The 16,886-nt window shown below is 41.8% G+C and overlaps 1 protein-coding gene across 11 annotated transcripts in view; it reads right to left on the reverse strand.

Annotated features, from left to right (window-relative positions):
- The window catches only part of caska (calcium/calmodulin-dependent serine protein kinase a), a 174,554-nt gene extending 159,209 nt beyond the window's left edge, over positions 1-15,345 (reverse strand). For 5 of the 11 annotated variants that reach the window (XM_085383536.1, XM_085383533.1, XM_085383535.1 and 2 more), the window contains exon 1: positions 14,450-15,345. In XM_085383536.1, the coding sequence (XP_085239662.1) occupies positions 14,450-14,508 (59 nt within the window). In that variant the 5' untranslated portion in view covers positions 14,509-15,345. The remainder of the gene's footprint in view (positions 1-14,449) is intronic. The other 6 variants (XM_085383537.1, XM_085383531.1, XM_085383528.1 and 3 more) reach the window with 3 other exon arrangements.
- Between the last annotated feature and the right edge of the window lie 1,541 nt (positions 15,346-16,886).

Genomic DNA, 16,886 nt, shown 5'->3' on the forward strand with positions numbered 1-16,886 from the left:
GCAACGGGTGAAGTGTCTTACCCAAGCACACAATGACCGAGACTGTCCAAGCCGGGGCTCGAACCGGCAACCTACCGATTACAAGACGAACTGCCAACTCATTAGCCACGATCGCATGCATCCACGAAGCACAAACGCATCCATAATGGATGGACAAAATAAACAAATAAGCAGTGATTTAACACTACAGGCTCCTCACAATGAAGAGCACACTAGTCCTGGAGAAGGTGAACACGGTCACTGAGTGTTTGTCACATTCATGCTGCTGTGCATGTGCGCCTTTAGCTGACAGATTTAGATGAGAGATATTTTGGAGCATATTTCCTCACCGCACCCGCTCACAGGGCATACCCATCATGCTCCAGATGGTAGGGCAGAGAAGGCCAAAAAAAATGACAGTGGTGCCGTTCTTTTCCACCTTTCCAAGGAGTTATATGAGCACTTGTATGGAAGGGATGAGTAATGACAGCTCCATTTAAGCTACTGACAGACAGAGAAAAAGGGAACAAATAAGAGCTGAGACACCACACAAGGGCAGCAGTGGGAGTGACACAAAAGAGTCAGAGAGCCCACGGTGCGTGGAGTGCTGGTGTACGTGTGGTTCAGTACACATCACGTGGCTTTTAGGTAGGAAGAGAATAGAGCTTCCTGATAATCCATTTATCATCCTGAGTGGGACAGCCGAATCATGCCACCTACTACTCAAACTCGAGGCTGACCATCTTGAAAGGAGACAGACGAGACTGATGCAAATATGACACCAGAGTTTGGACTTTCCAGAGTAGCATTATTTTGTGGTTCAGCGATTTTTACGTATAAAGCACAAAGACAGAAAACAGGAAACATGCTGCCAGTGCACACTTGTTGGCTTTTGAGGATTTACTGATTTTGAAGTGGCATTTTACCTGAGAGCAGAGACACTGAACAGGAAGCCAGATAAAGGGGTAACTAAGGTGCTAATTGTGCACTGTACTGTGAGATTGTGGCAGCTTGAAGTAAGACAATGTGGTTTTCCACCAGGCTCCCTTCAGCAAGTCTTGCTCTGTGCCTCTGATACCAAGTCCCCCTTGTAGTTACAATGGGGCTGGGACACTGAGCATGTGTCACCCATCTGTCAGACAATATGTCAACACAGCCATAACACCCCATGCTAAATGTGGCTGCAGCCCGTTAAGACCCTCCACATTGCTGCTCCTCCAAATATTAAAAGCCTCCTAACCTCCACATTATCACTTTACCTTCATCTCTTTCTCATCCATCTTGTTTCTTTTCATTTTCTTCCGATTTCTGTGGGTGCAGCCACATTCAGCGGCTGACTGCTAAACATCTTCCCAATATACAGCCAGCTGAATAAAACAGACACACGCTGAAATCTAAAGATGTAATATTCATTACCTGTGCCTGACAACCACGTGTACCATAAACTGCATCTCATCTTCCACCATTATAAATATTTAAACTTAAATTTAAACTACACCACAGCCATGGGCTACAACAGGTCAACGGGTACAGGGTGATGTCCAGTGGGAAAATTAGTGTTTATGAACGTGCATATATAAAAGGCGCTTCCAAGTATTGGAATTCAAGGTGATTCACGAAAGCCGTACTCAACAGCATGGCGAGGAGGTAATCATTATAGATTTATACATAGTTTCTTTGATGGCACCTTTTGTCAAATGATAAATAAAACAACCATTAGAAGAACAGAGAAATCAAAACAGAAACTTATGTATTTATAAAAAGTTGTATTTGTTTTAATATGTGAAATCAAAGTAACACATCCCTAATGCAGAATGACATTCATCCATACATCCATAACATCCTTGATACTATCAAGTGTATTGACCCTTTCTGTTAAAAACATAATGACATTTTGTAGAAGAAAACAATTTACCCTATAAAATGCACGTTTTGGGGATGTGGTTAAACAGAACCCAGCCATTATAAACTTCCTCTATGAAGTAGAAATAGAACAAAAGTCCAAAGAGCAGGAGTTCTTGAATATTTATGTTCTTTGGTTTTAAGCAGTCTACTCTTCATATCTGGTTAACACAATATGAGGCCGGCGTGGATGTGTGGTTGAATAGACCCCCAATTCTCCTCCGATCTGATATGGAAATATATGTGAGAGCAGGGTGGTTTTAAAGGTACCGTCTGACAAGCAGTTCTGGCAAAGTATCCTGCCTCCTTTTTGTCTGTGCATTTCAAGTCAACTTTCATCTTCAATGTTCATCTAATCAATATCCACCATTGTTTGGGTGGCAGGGTGGCAAGAGTGTGATCAGGGTTTCTCATTCTTCCAACCACACAAGCACTTCCTCTCTCAGGTGCCCGTTATTACCATTCAGACAAAAGCATGTTAAACACAGAAACAACACAGACTAATTGAATGAAATAAATGGAGCTCATCTATTCTCATTTACACTGGGGCCACCATCAGAACGTATCAGACTGCACATGCAGCCACAGAGCACAGGCATGTGAACATGCCGCACATACAACACAAACACAGCTTGTAGCTATACAGACGTGTGTGTGTGTGTGCGCGCGCGCGTGTGTAGTCAGGTATGAATCGGCTACAGTGTAAACAAATTAAATTGGCATTTAAGCCAGATGCTGGAACAACTGGATGCACTAAAGTAAACACAACCAGCTTCATGTGACAAGGCCCATCACAAAATCAAATATGAAGTGAAAATCGGTTGATCTGAATGGTAAATGCTAATGTTTTAACTAACGGCTATGTAGATCTTAGACACAAATTCATACTCATCCCCCAGGGCAGCAAAGCAAGGTAGCTCTGTGTGTGTTTGTCCAATTAACAGTTTTAATGTAGTAGTAACTTGTTAGAGCCTAGAAGTCTTTATAGGTTTGTAAAGAATTAAGTGTCAGACTAACAGACTCCAGGACCTGACTACACATAATAGTGGCAGAACTGCAATGAGCTAGCTTTACCAGGTGCTTTGAACGTTGAGTAATTTTCTGAATGAATTTCTAAACTTTTGCAGCAGTATTTGGTCTTCCATGTTTTTCCTGTGCGTACGTGAGTTTTCCCGAGGCCTGGTAGTGAGAGCAAATTCACTTTCTTTTCTTATTGTTGATTGGGGCTTTGTAGGTACACTAATCACCACCTTCTGGTGGAAGTGTTACATCCCACCTGTGAAGGTAAAAACTCTCCCAGTTTTTTTTTTTGTTTGTTTGTTGTTGTTTTTTTAAAACATTGACTATTCAAATGATTTAAAAAGAAATTCATGGCCACTCTCCTGCTTATTAAGAAAACATATTTAAATGATAAACTTTGTCTCAACCCTTGTCAAAATACTGAATTTATGTCAATATATGCTCGCCTGGGACATTCATCTTAAATGAAACTCAAACACATATAAAAGGTGGATCTGAGTTTGTTTGATCAACAGTGATCCAACAAAGAATGAATTATCAGTTGCCAAAGGTCATTCCTACACTAAGGTGCAGCCCTGTAATTCTTTGTTTACAATTCAGCCATTTAGCAACAGCTTTTTCTGTTTCACTTTACGACACCACCACTTCTATCCTGTTAAGTGTTGAGACACACAGTACATTTAAATGAATCAACACAGCACCAGCTCACTGAAGAAGAGAAATGCAAATGTTTTCCACCTCCACCTGACTTGAAAGTATAAATTTCTTCTTAATAGACCTGCCTCGCTAAATAGAGGTTAATTAAATAAACCTGCATTTTGCACACAGCCATCAGAGAGACAGTGTGAAGAACAGAAGGATCTGAGAGACAGAAAGCACATAAGGAGCAAAGTGGGCTGATATTTAACCGTAAAGTTAATGAGTAATTCTTGTTTCTAGTCATGTAGCTCTATAGAAACACTTATAGAGCATTAGCTTAATACAGCAGGGGGGGAAACCTCATGTATAACAGCAGTATATCAGCAGGCTTTCATGTCCATCTCCATCAACCACGGGCCTGCCACTAAGAAGAGAAAGCCTTAAGGCAGGAAACAGTTTGACTTCTATCCATCTAACAGAAATTGCTGTGCACTTGACAAAGTTTTCAGCAGTTTGCTGCAACTGAGCCTGGCAAGCCTCGGGGATCCACCCTAGGTCCAGTTCTTTTTCAGTGCAAATTCATACGACCACTTATCTAAAGATTGTGTGATATCAGAATTTAACACCGAGTGTAAAATTACAGTATGTGTGCTAAAGGGCCAAATGTCCGCAGCCTTCTTAGTCTTTCAGCATGTCTGTATTTTTGTTTAATGCTGATAAAACAGTTTGAAGTATATTAGTGGATGATACAAATAAAGAGGTTTAAACAAAAATCTTACTTTTTAATCTATCAGCAATACTGTCAAAGTTTTATTTAGCTCATCTACAATGTTATTTTGAGTGGTCATTGATGTCAGCTACTCTCTAGAGTCTTTTGAGCCATGTTTGGACAAAGCTCTCCAACTGTGGACTGCAGATAGAGTGTAGGTTTTGTTCTTCTCTACAAGTCCACTGTGAAATAAACAGACCACTCCAAGCAGAATCTGCAGTGAGCACGGACTGGCTTACTGAGGCTACAGAGCAACACAAGGTCTGCAGTCCTTCTCACAATATGAGACGACAGTGTTGGAATCCATCAACAGAATAATGAACTGAGTGGAGAGGGAGTTGCTGATTATTACTCTGTTATTGTCATGATGTACACATATCGTTCATGAATTTATTTAATAAAGCATCAATATGCCTTTGCACAAGAAGCCCCTGCCACAAATACACTTCAGTTCCACAGGAAATGTTAGCATCTACTATTCTCTCCAATACAATTCAAAGCCTTTGCACAATCATCTCTCCCAAGCAGCCCCTCCCTCCCCCACCACCACCCTACACTGTCCCCTTAAGTAATCCCCCTAATGCTTGAACCTTGACAAAAATAGTTTGGTTAGTTTTGCTATAATCCTAACCAGAACCACGATATTTGAGCACATCACATGACTCTGAGCTCCTTTAATATGCATGCTAAGACACTATGAGGTACTTAAACACAGCAGCAGCACAGCTTTACATCGTGACCAGCACAGCTCTACCTCTCAGCTCTCATTATATCACAGACACAGCACACATTCCAGGTTCTTGTGATTCTTGTTATGTCTCCCAGAAAGTAAACACATAATGCAGACCTGTTATTTGTGACCTCTGTAACTGTCCTCAGCTTGTGCAATTTTTCTTTGTGTGGCAAGACACTACATCTTAGCCTGAATTATGCAACAGGTAGATTTTGTGTTTTTGTGTCATATATGAAAGAGATGAAAGTGAACACAGATGAAATCACTGCAAAGTCTCTCAACATCTGCAAACCATCTTTAGCACAGGAGGGTTCCCGCTTCGAGTGTGTAAGTCTAACCTCTCTCTTCCTACATTTTTTTTCCTCCTTCCTCCTCCACTGAACAAACAGGACCAGCTGTCACTGAGAGCACATGTCAGACATTAAGCCCAGCAGTTTTTCTGATTTAGGCACAGCTCTCATTTGGCTGCTGCAAGAAACCAGTAAACACATTTTTGAGCCAGTGGCTTCTGATAGTCTGTGCTGGTTCAAAGAATGAACACCGTTTTCTGCTACTCCTACAAAAACAGCAGAAATGCCTTTTCCCTGTGTGTTACAAGGTGGGTGTTTTATTTTCCTTCAGGCTCAGCTGTAACTCGGGTGACAGTGTGTGCTTTGGCATACGGTATGGAAACTGGTTTAGACTGAGGAGGTCCCCACACTGACACGAGGGCAGTGAAAATAAACCCGAAACAAAAGAAAGGATGTGAAGGTAAAGCTCTGAAATATCACTTACTGCATCAGCAGCTTTTGGTAACTCCAAAGAATGTCATCACCTCTGTAAATGAACCTTTGTGTGTTATAACCTGCTGTTAAACCTAATTATACACACATGAAAGCTCTGTGGGAGGGTATTCGGACATGCGGGTCAGCTGAATGATATTGCATTAATAATGCATTAATGAAGCCACTTTAGCCTTGTTAGCCAACAGAAACCTGCTGTGACCGCAAACTCCTGACTTGGAGGCACATGTGCTCACACATACAAAACAGTGCACATGTTAACTGGTGGGTACGTCTTATGTGACTGTGTGCACTGCCTGCCATGCTTCAGTGCCCTTCATCTGGGACTCAGGGCAGGTATGAGGGACAAGACAGCTGGTTGAACACTGAGGGCCCTCTCTCAACTAAACATAAATCGCTTTACGACAACTTCCTGCTAGTATAGCAGGGTTTTTTTTTTTTTAATTTACTGTTAAATATTCATTGAAAGTCAGATCATTATTATTATTTGTGAATTCTTCAAATCTGGTCATGAGGTTTATGCCCATGTCCAGAGAGAGAGCATGGAATATTATGGTGCTGATGCTAAAACGGTTTTCCTGACGTAAGAGTCTAAACATCTAACAGAAATTGCCGTGCACTTTACAAATTAATTTTTTGCAAAGTGGCAAAATAAATAAAAAGCTATTCTATTCAATGCAACTATTTTCTGTGCAATATGTCTGTGAGGTACAGGCGTCCCATCAAGCTAAAAAACAGTGACCAGTGTTTTCTACACTGTCTTTAATTGTGACTTAACTGTTTGATTTTCTGTGGATACTCCTACCAGACTGGAGCTGATTAGGTCGGCATGCTTACCAAGAAAATTAAACCCTTTCACAATATGTAAAAACAATCCTCATCACTCCAAAAGTCAAACAATTTGCTACCAGCAATTTCCTACGGAGTTCTAGGCCAATACTGCTCAATGCTTTAAATTGTATCATTATTTTCAAATAGGATACAGAATTGGATTATATCATTTATACTGATACGTGCATCTTTTCTTAGTAAAGGTTTATGCAAGTACCTCTGTGCCTCAAACTTGTTTTCAAAGTTCTTTTGCGAGAGAGATAACGTTGCCCATCAATGAATAAGAGCTCTAACTTGACAGTTTATTGGCTTCTGGAAGCATGTTAAAAAATTGCTGTTTTCAGCATCAGACTACAACCAAAAGTTGACATTTTCACCCATCAGAAAATGGGGGTTGCTTGTTTGCTTTGTGGGACTTTTAGATTTTATTGCATTCGTTTGGGGTCAAAAATCACCCATTATAAAATACCACAAAATAACTGTCCAATCAAGGCACCAGCAAATGAACAACTTCTGTGTTCTGCCAGGTAAAATTATTTTTATATCACTGGAGGCTGGTAGATTAAGGTCTACTTCTTCTTCGTGAGAAAAAGCTGGCTGACTGCAGTAAAAACAGTTCATTTTTCCCCACGGGAGGTAAAAGTGTCTGTTATGTGAATGGTTATTGACTTGGTGGCTCCGACTATACTTCTTTCAAACCAGCATGTTTTGGCACTTAAACAGGCTCTTCAACGCGTTCTTTTACGAGTGTGAACACAGCCTATGAATATACAACCCCAAGTCCAATAAATGGACAGTGTTTAAAATGTAAATAAAAACAGAACTGCAAATCTCAAAACCCTTATGTTATTCACAATAGAACACAGAAAACAACAAATCCAATATTTACTATTACATGATAAATATTAGTTTGCTTTGAATCTGATGACAGCAACATCTCAAAAGTTGGGACAGGAGTAACAAAAGACTGGAACCGAGGCAAAGTGTAAAACTGTTCATAACTTTGAGACATGTTGCTGCCATCAATTTCAAATTGTACATTTTTATCAGTTCAAACATTTGATGTTTTCTATATTACATTTTTCAAAATGTAAATTAAAAACAGAACGCACAATGTCCCAGGTTTTTTGGTATTGGGGTTATAGTGATAGACCCTAAGACAGCTGATCCTTCCAGAATGAAGAAAAGACAAACTAGGAAATATGGAAACCAAGAAAAGGAGTTTACCTTAGTAATGTGTGCAAAATCTAGGCACTTACTGCACTGAAAATGATCATCCTCCTTCTTGAATACCAGTGTCTGTGATGATAAACACACGTCTTTCTACTAAGGAAATTATCCAATGTTTTGAAGCCAAGCAAATTAAATAACTGTTGACAGCAAGTTTAAATTCCCATTTTAGACCATTTCCAGGCAGAACATGCTACCATGTCACTTGTAAAGCGAGCCAGGAGCCAAGAGTTATAGAAACATTTGAGATCTTCAATCCAAATTTCAAGGCACGGCAGGAGGATGAGCCTGTATGAATGTTTTAGTCCTAAAAGCAACTGCTAAGGAAAGTGAAATACTCCTGCAATCTGACAACAGTGAAAGTGACCACATAAAAACAGGCCTCTCTTTCGTGTCATCTCAAGAACATGACTGATTGCTCTATTAGTAAAAAGGTCAGGTGGCACGTTTTTTCCCTTCCCACTATGCAAACATCTGGAAACAAGAAGTACAAAGAGGTCCCTAGAAAACAGCTTCATTTATGCTGCACTAAAGTACTGCTATGCATACATGACACCCCAGTGATGTGAAAAAACATCTGTATTTAACCTAAAATGAACCTGTGACTCCATCCATGCCTGTCAGACTGAGTGTTTAGTAGAGAATAGGTTGTGTCTACCCTAAAAAAGCATTTTTATTTATTTATTTTTTAGAAACACAAGCCTGGAATGCAACACTGAAATATGCAAGATCCATTTATCTTTTCAGAGTGGGGCAACAGATAAGAATCTATCCAATCCACTTTAAAGTGGGCAGCTATTGGTGGTACTTGGTGTCTTAAGATTCAGGTCATTAGGCTGAGGGCATTTCAAATATTCATCAAATGTTGTTCACCCCCCATCAGTGTTTCCTTTACTCTCAAATAGGGCTGCCACAAACGATTATTTGGATAGTCGACTAGTCACCGATTATTTTTGCGATTAGTCGACTAATCAGATCATCATCCACTGGACGTAAAACTACAGCTTATTGCACCAGCAGCATCTGGTCTAATATAACTATCATTAGCTTACAGCTTTAAGTGTTTAAGGTCTGTGCTAACTAAAAATAAAGACAAGATGATAGTTTATTAAATTTTAATGAAATTTGCAGATTGTTTCGGTGAAGTTTAATAAACTCCTTGCTATCTAAAATATAACAGGACACCGGAGTAAATTCTGGAGCATCTCACACTTCTGATAATCAGTTGTCTGCTTGACTTTTTTCAGCTGTGTAAAAACTATAACGTTGATCTCAGCCAAACCGATTTACTCAGGAACAAATAAAATACTAAAAAAAAGCCAAACAATAACATTGTTAAGTTATCTAAGTGACTTATATATATTTAACCTGAGTAGCGAAAGACAGCGGTGGGTTTGAAAACGATTTGCCAGGAGTCCGGTGTTCTCACGGCGCTAGTGACCTAGCCCCCGGCTCGCTATCGAGCTAGTGGGTAACAGACGTCTCTGAAAACGTCGGAGCGCTTTTTAAAATATGTGGTGTCTTGATAAACTGAGCAGATATTTGAGGTTTACACAGCTACATTCTCGCCTGAAAATATGTTAAACGTTTATTTTGTGACCCAGAAAGAATAATAAGAGTAAAGTTAAAACTAACTAGCTGCCGCCATTGTTGGAAACTGAGCTGGGCTGCGCTATGAATTCTGGGACACAGCTTCTTCTTCTTCGGGGTTTAACGGCAGCTGGCATCCTTGTACATGCAGTGCTGCCATCTTCTGTTTCAGTCCGTTATTACACTCTTAAATCCTACTACTTATTCCTGCGTCTTTTGGGATCTTACAAAGCTTCAAACGACGCGTCGAATATTAAATTAGTCGTCGACGATTTTGATAGTCGACGTAATCGTGACTAGTCGACTAATCGTGGCAGCCCTACTCTCAAACAGAGGAATACCACTCGAAGAAATTCTACATCTCAGTGTGAAAGCCATACCTGTGACCACAAACTAGGCATTCTCCAGGAGGCAGCCATTGTGTGACATCAAGAAACCTTGTTCTTGTGAGGGTGGTTTCAACAAGATAGCAAATGTAGTTTTATTTACATAAGGCTGCACATGTAGAGCTGCTAGGATCTGCTAAGGGTGTTTTCCCCAGCTTGATGAAGACAGATAAATGTTTTAGTGGTTCAGAGCAAGATCTCTGTTAAATCATCTATGTTTAATTGTGCATGCGGGAACCAGTCTTTCAGCAGATATTTCCCTCCAAAACCCGACAGAGAGGCAAAGATCACATAATACAAGCTGCCTGCATATACACACAAACAGTGCAGCAGGCATAGGCCCTGGAGACAACACTATGAATGTATTCCCACAAGGCCATGGTCCCAATTCAGTCACAACCATTACTGTTGACACATTATTTAAAAATTGTCAAAATGACCTTTTTTGGTAATTTGATGTTATTCTCTACCTTTTGTTGTCTCCCAATTAAAATGGATTTATGGAAAAGGTGCTAAAGAACAGTCACAGCAAACACCCTTTGATTGCCTGCACTGCACAGCAGCTCAGTTTTTGTCAAATTATTCTATTAATATGCTTCAAACACAGGTCTTAATGTCTCACTCAATAACTTAAACTCAATGAAGTGACACATAGCAAATAGCTGTTGTGTTGGGAAGCATGTCAACAGTAATACAAGCAATTTTTTTTTTTTTTTTTTTTTTTTTTTTTTTTTTTTTACTTTGGGGGAATAATCTTTGAACTGTGAACCCAAGTGCCATTAATTCCCATTATTAGAAGGATGCCTTTTGAAATGCAATTTTTCTGACAATGTAAACAAAGCAGCGTTTGACCTACTGACTCATAGCCCATGGGCCTTGCAGTGCCATGACTGTGTTTGTTTCTTTGTCATACCCTTCTGGCCAATTCATTGATCCACACTAATACTGCCCACCGGTCATTCTCAACATTAGCTAGCAGAAGCTAGCCACAATTGTAACCACTTAATAAAACCAACCACAAGGCCGCGAACAACTCAACTCCTGTAGGGAATGGGTCTGTCCTGATCTAGGTCAGCATTGCACATGCTTAATTAACACGGGTAATGTGGGGGGGGAAAATCCACAAAACACAGCCTCTAAAATATGTAATTAAGTAATCTGGTTAGTTGGAGGAAAGTGCAAGGACAAGGGAGACTTACCAGACCTCCTTGTTATTACCATAATTCCTTCCACATGAAGCAGAAAAGGTCTTCAGTAAAACAGTGAACTAGCAGGTATTTCATTCCCTGTGGGTTACAGAGCAGTGGCACTTCACTCCATGAGGCGAATGGCACACATGCACAGGAGATGGAGCCAGGCCTTAGGGCTAAAACTCCCTGTCACCTCTTTTTAAAAAAAGGACACATAAGACCACACGACTGCAAGAATTGACAACAGGCACCAAACACACACAAACTTTAACACACACCTCCTTGGGCTGAGAGTTATAATGACATTCAGGCTTTGTACAGCACCCCCGAGTGTCCTCCTAGGCTATGAGGTATGCAAATGGAGGGTAATTTGTTTTATTCACAGTGGAGCGGATCGGCTCCACGGTGATGTATGTTCTAGAACAATATCCACTGTTGAATCCACAGCAAGGCCAAATATTCAGGACAGGAAGCCCATTGATCAATTCAGCTGGGTAATATTAGCTCCTGTTTCGGGCTTCATTAACAGAGGAGATGTCAGAGCACACACACCCTATGGTTCGCTGCATAAACTCTCAATGGCCTGTGACTGTGGCATCGGTGCTGTTAATACAGCGCAGACCACACCGTGCAGCTACAGCATGACATCATAGGCTGGATGCATTGAAATTAGCATGTTTCTGTTGTCATCAAGCATTAACTGCAGTACAGTTTAGAGCTGCAAGGATTTAAAAAAACAAAACAATGGTAAATAGCCTCTTCTTTGGAGTCCATTGTTTTATGCACACTGCTGTGTTATGCCCCCTGCCATGAGAAACACAGGCACACACGGACAACTTCTTCCAAGGATGAACTCGGAAAGAGCACGGCCCGAAGGCACAGGATGTCTCTTAATGTGTGACTCAAACTAATGGACTGCCTCCGTCTACTGTGCCCCTGCCCTCGCCTGCTCCCTCGCTCATCCCATCTCCAACGCAGCCTCTCTTTTCTCATCTTCCAACCCAAATTTCCTCTGCTCCTTCTCGTCTTCCAGCCCCAAACAACTCTATTTACTCCCTCCTTTGCCCCATCCTTTTGTTTTTATGCCTCAGAATGCAGTAGCACAGAAGGCGGGATCAATGTGACAGCAACAAGACAGATGTACACACAATGCACTCACGCACGCGTGGGTGACAGGCTTTTGTCCGAGGTCAGCATGCTTAAGAAAAAAAATTAAATGAAATACAAGCGTGGTACAAAATTTTCTTCAAACAATGCACGTTTTCCAGACCATCCCTAAACCTAACAAAGCACACGATCTGGGACACACACAGTGTTATCTGAGCACAATTCAGAATAGCCTATTTTTAGGCTATTCTGAATTGTATGTGGGTCTAACCCTGCCGAACACACACACACACACACACACACACACACACACACACACACACACACACACAGGGTGTCAGGCTTTTTAAAAGTCATGCCTTTGCTGACTGCGGTGTCGTCATCTGGTTGGGTTTTCCTCCGGTCAAGCCCATCTCTTTCAGGATGACAAGCCGCAATTGGTGCTTCAGTGGAGACTTAAAAAGAAGCTGTGGCTGCAGCAGCCCTCCACACGGAGAACAGCAGGTCGGCTGATAAAAGGGCCGCTGTCTCTCCTCATGCAAACTGTAAATCACAGACTGTCCGAAACACTAAGGAAGGGCTGCGCTTTGCAAAACTGGGGGCGAGTGTGTCTATGTGCGGCTGACTCAAAGCCGCTTGTCTCAGATCCTGGCTCAAGATTTTTAATGATTGTATTTTTTACATGAGGACAGGAGGATTTTTTTTTCGGGGGGGGGAGGGGGGGGGGAGTGAGGGAGAAATTGCTTGTGACTGTATGGGGATAAAGAGAACACACTCTGTGTTTTCAGGCTTGCCTAAACATGTAGTGCATGCGCTGCAGGTCTTATCACCCCGTCACACAGCCAACCATCTCTGTGACACAGCAGAAGTCCCATAACCAGTCAGCCCTGCCATGACTGACTGACTACGTCTGCCTGGGCCTGCCAAGCAACTGATTCACACGGAGCTTCTGTTTGTGCGCCCAATGAAGTGCTTCATTCAGCACCAGACGTTTGGATGACACACTCAGTTATTCAGAGCAGAAACAGTTTTTCCCCTCAGATTCCCACTACTCAACAAAACAAAGCAGCCGCTTCTCTTCTCTTACCATCCTCAGTTCCTTTATGAAGCGCTGCAATGACAAGTTGGGAAGCCCCAGGCATGCTTTTAAGTGCTGCAGCCATTAAGACAAGCGAAACTGAAAGACCATGAAGGTTAAGGACTACAGAATCCAGATTGTTAGATTGGAGGAGGAAAAGAAAGAACCGGACCATCTATTTGGTGGGTAGAGCTGGTTATTAGTAATTTCAACAGCAGCATGGAAACATTCACAGCCACACCTGCCTTCACACACTGATACCATCAATACATTCTGCTTGGTTTGCAACAGATTATAATTACAGGGATAACGGTTAATGATATACCCAGCTTTGTTACAGCCAAACAGGATTACACAAAAGTAATTACACCAAACTTTGTGAAATTCCAGCCACATTTAACAACGAAGATATTATCTTGAGAGTTTAAAGTGGTCTTACTGCTCATTTATACTGCGACTGTAACAGTCCCAGAAGATGCAACAAAAGCCTCGCAGTTTTTATTAATATAGTGTGAGCATAACGGCTCTTAAATATTGGATCCCATTCCTCAGAAGGGTAATTAGAAATACAGCTTCTCTGTGCAAAAACATTCCCAAAATGCATGCACTGCTATCAGCTTACCCGTGCAGGGAATGTTACTCCCAAGTAGTCTGGATTAGACCTTCGGTCACTAACGCTCGCCAGATGTGCGGACAGCATGACTCATGGATGGTGTGTGCCCTGCCCTTTAATCTCTGCAGCAAGTTGACAAGTGCCACCAAGTCAAAGCACAGCCGCGTAGCCAAGTAGTGCGTGTATGGGCAACTGTAACACACAACCCACGCAGGCACAACGGCTCTTTAGCTTCATCTGGGAATAAGGGCGATAAAACTTGGTGTTATGAGCTCGTGGCATCATAAAGAGACAATTACATCTCCCGTGATAAGTTGTTTCGGGGGAGGCTTGCGCCTCTGTAGAACGATATAGTGCTACATAGGGCGCAAAAGTAGGATTAGGGTCTGTTTACGTTCACTTCTGATGACCAAGGACGCGCCATTAGTTCCTACACAAATATTGCCACGCTTGTTGTGGGCGCGCACGGGGACGCTTCAGGCTGCGCGTGCAGGAGCGCGTGTGCCAGATCTTCAGGAACATCAGAGGGGGGCAATCGGAAAGCCAACGAGAAAAACTGCAAAATGACAACAACAAAAAAAGCAGCAGAGCAACACTTACTTGCCGATGACCTCGCAGAGCTCGTACACATCTTCAAAGAGAATGTCGTCGTCCGCCATAGTCCGACCCCGGTTGGGGAAAAATTATCCACCCCCCACCCCCCCACCAAAAGAAAAAGAAATGCGTCCCAAACCTCAATTTATGGTCCTAAAAGGAGTGCTACGGGCAGACGACAGTGTCAGGAATAACTGACAAAACGCCGCTCGTGTCGCCAGCAGCAGGGTAAGTCGGGAAAGAGTTGCAAAGAAAGGTTTCCAAATCCCAGTTGTTGCCTCCTTCGTCGACCCCCTGTACCCGCTTCCCCCCAAAAAATAAAAATCCCCCGCTGCGAGTGAACCGGCACAGGGAAGAGCTGCGTATTCCAGGGCTCTGCCCCGCCTTTCCCGGTATCGTGCCCCCCCGTTTCAAAAAGCAAACCTCACAGGGTTGTCAAACAACATAGTAAACTACTTCACCAGCGTGACAATCCCCGTAACGACGCAGACATGGTCACCGTTTTCAGTGTTGTGCTGACAGAGGGCGAAACGAGCCGGTAAGGCAGTGTTGTGCATCAGGTTCGGGTTACAGCGCTGAACCAGGTGGGTTACGGTTATCTTCACATCCCAAACAGCTGCGGGTTTACTCTTCAGTGTTTTCGGGGGTGTGCGCGCGCATATACACAGAGTCCTCTTGTAGTGTAACGGACGACCTGGTTCAAGTCCTTGGCGTACAAAACCACGCGCGTCGCACTCCTCGTCTTTTACCTCGGCTTGACAAGACTTTGCAGCCTCTGGTTTACCTTTTATTTCTTCCCACTATCGCCCGTTTGGCCCGGACGCTCAGCTCTACAGAGCTTCCAGAAAACCAAGCTCCTCCTACACGGGAGTTATGAAACTGCTCCCTTATCCTCCATCTTGGCGCCAAGCCTTTCCTCACGGTTCCCCTGTCAGGTTAATAGGCTTTGAGCCAATATGGCGGACTGGTGGCGCCGTAAAGATTTCTCTAAACCCGCAGTTTCCTCTGGACTTTTTCAATGGAGTTCCCACCCGGAAGCGAGTAGTATGAATGAAGAATGTTCGCAAATGTTAGGAAGTATATTATTTAAGTTGAGTATTCAAGAAGTCACGTCTAACTTTTTTCTTTAATGATTAAAGGTACATAAAGCTTAAATTTGTCAAAGAATAATCAGCAACTATTTTTGAAACAAATTTTCATCTAAAAAAAAAAATCTAACTTTTTTCCCTAGTTGTCCGGGCTGAGCCTGTGCCTAATTGTTTTACATAATGAATGGATCTGTACAAAACAAGACCCTGAAGTTACAATGGGCTCTAGGTATGAACAGCCCACATATTTGAGGAATTATCCTCTGTCAAATCATGAATCTTTGTTTCCTGGATCCAGCCTCTTTAGTTTGCAGATTGTAAGTGAATATTTAGATTTTTGAATTGTTGCCTGGACAAAAAAGAAATTGTCCTGGGAACATGTGACAAAGCTTTTGTGCCAATTTGAATCGTACAAGTAATCACTTATTGGAGACTCACCAAGTTAAAATAGCTTTGAATTCTCACCCTATTGAGTATCCTTAAAATACGGTGGTCTAAATGCAAACCCATTTGTCCTGAGACATTTATCTAACCTTGCTGCTCAGCAGTAGTCAGAGGTATGGCCACCACAGACTGGGACTGCTTTCAAATAGCTTTGCTTAAACGGTTTTTAACTGAATGAAGTGACCCAAGTCTCACTGTGGCAGCCATGATAGTATTTACAGAAATCACTGATCAAAATCTAATGAGACCAGGGGTTCCATTATATTGACCTTTATTTTTTACTAGTTTATGGACAATCAATACAGAAAGTCTAATCACATACACATTTATTTTTTGAGAAATTCTTTATTGAGTTCAGTTGATTCTTTTGAGCATTATTGTACTGACAGATTATGGAAGGTGGACAAACAGAGTGTGGCTGGCCCTCCTGCGTTGAAAAGAAAACCTTAATCAGAACTGCTCACGACAATTATTTGGCTTGTTAAACTTCAGTTAGCATTTCATAGTTTATTAAAAAAAACTGTGCTAATATAGATGTTAGCAGTGCTCACCTTTTCCTGGTTTTCAGCAGGATGTGGAGCAAAAGAGTAAAAGAAGTTCAATCACTTGCTTATTAAGAGCCCCTGGGGCAAACCAAAGTAACAGGTTAGAGGAGTTTAAACAAAACATTTCTAATATCCAACTGATTAAATGTGTTATTTAATTATTCACAGAGATCTGTATATATGCGAAAATTCATTCTTTCTATTGTAGTTTGGTTTGGTGTTGGTTTATGTATATATTTAGATTTTCATTTGGCTTCGTTAGCCTTCAGACTTGGGTCATTCCAGATACTCACATGAGGCAGGTAGAGTATCAAAAGAAGCCAGCTGCTTCTTAGCACGTTGGTCAGTGTGTGTTGTTTTGAATTC

The sequence above is a fragment of the Rhamphochromis longiceps genome, linkage group LG16 (assembly GCF_057381845.1).
Source record: "Rhamphochromis longiceps isolate RC_006_pf linkage group LG16, R_longiceps_female_GT1.1, whole genome shotgun sequence".
Taxonomy (NCBI): Eukaryota; Metazoa; Chordata; class Actinopteri; order Cichliformes; family Cichlidae; genus Rhamphochromis; species Rhamphochromis longiceps.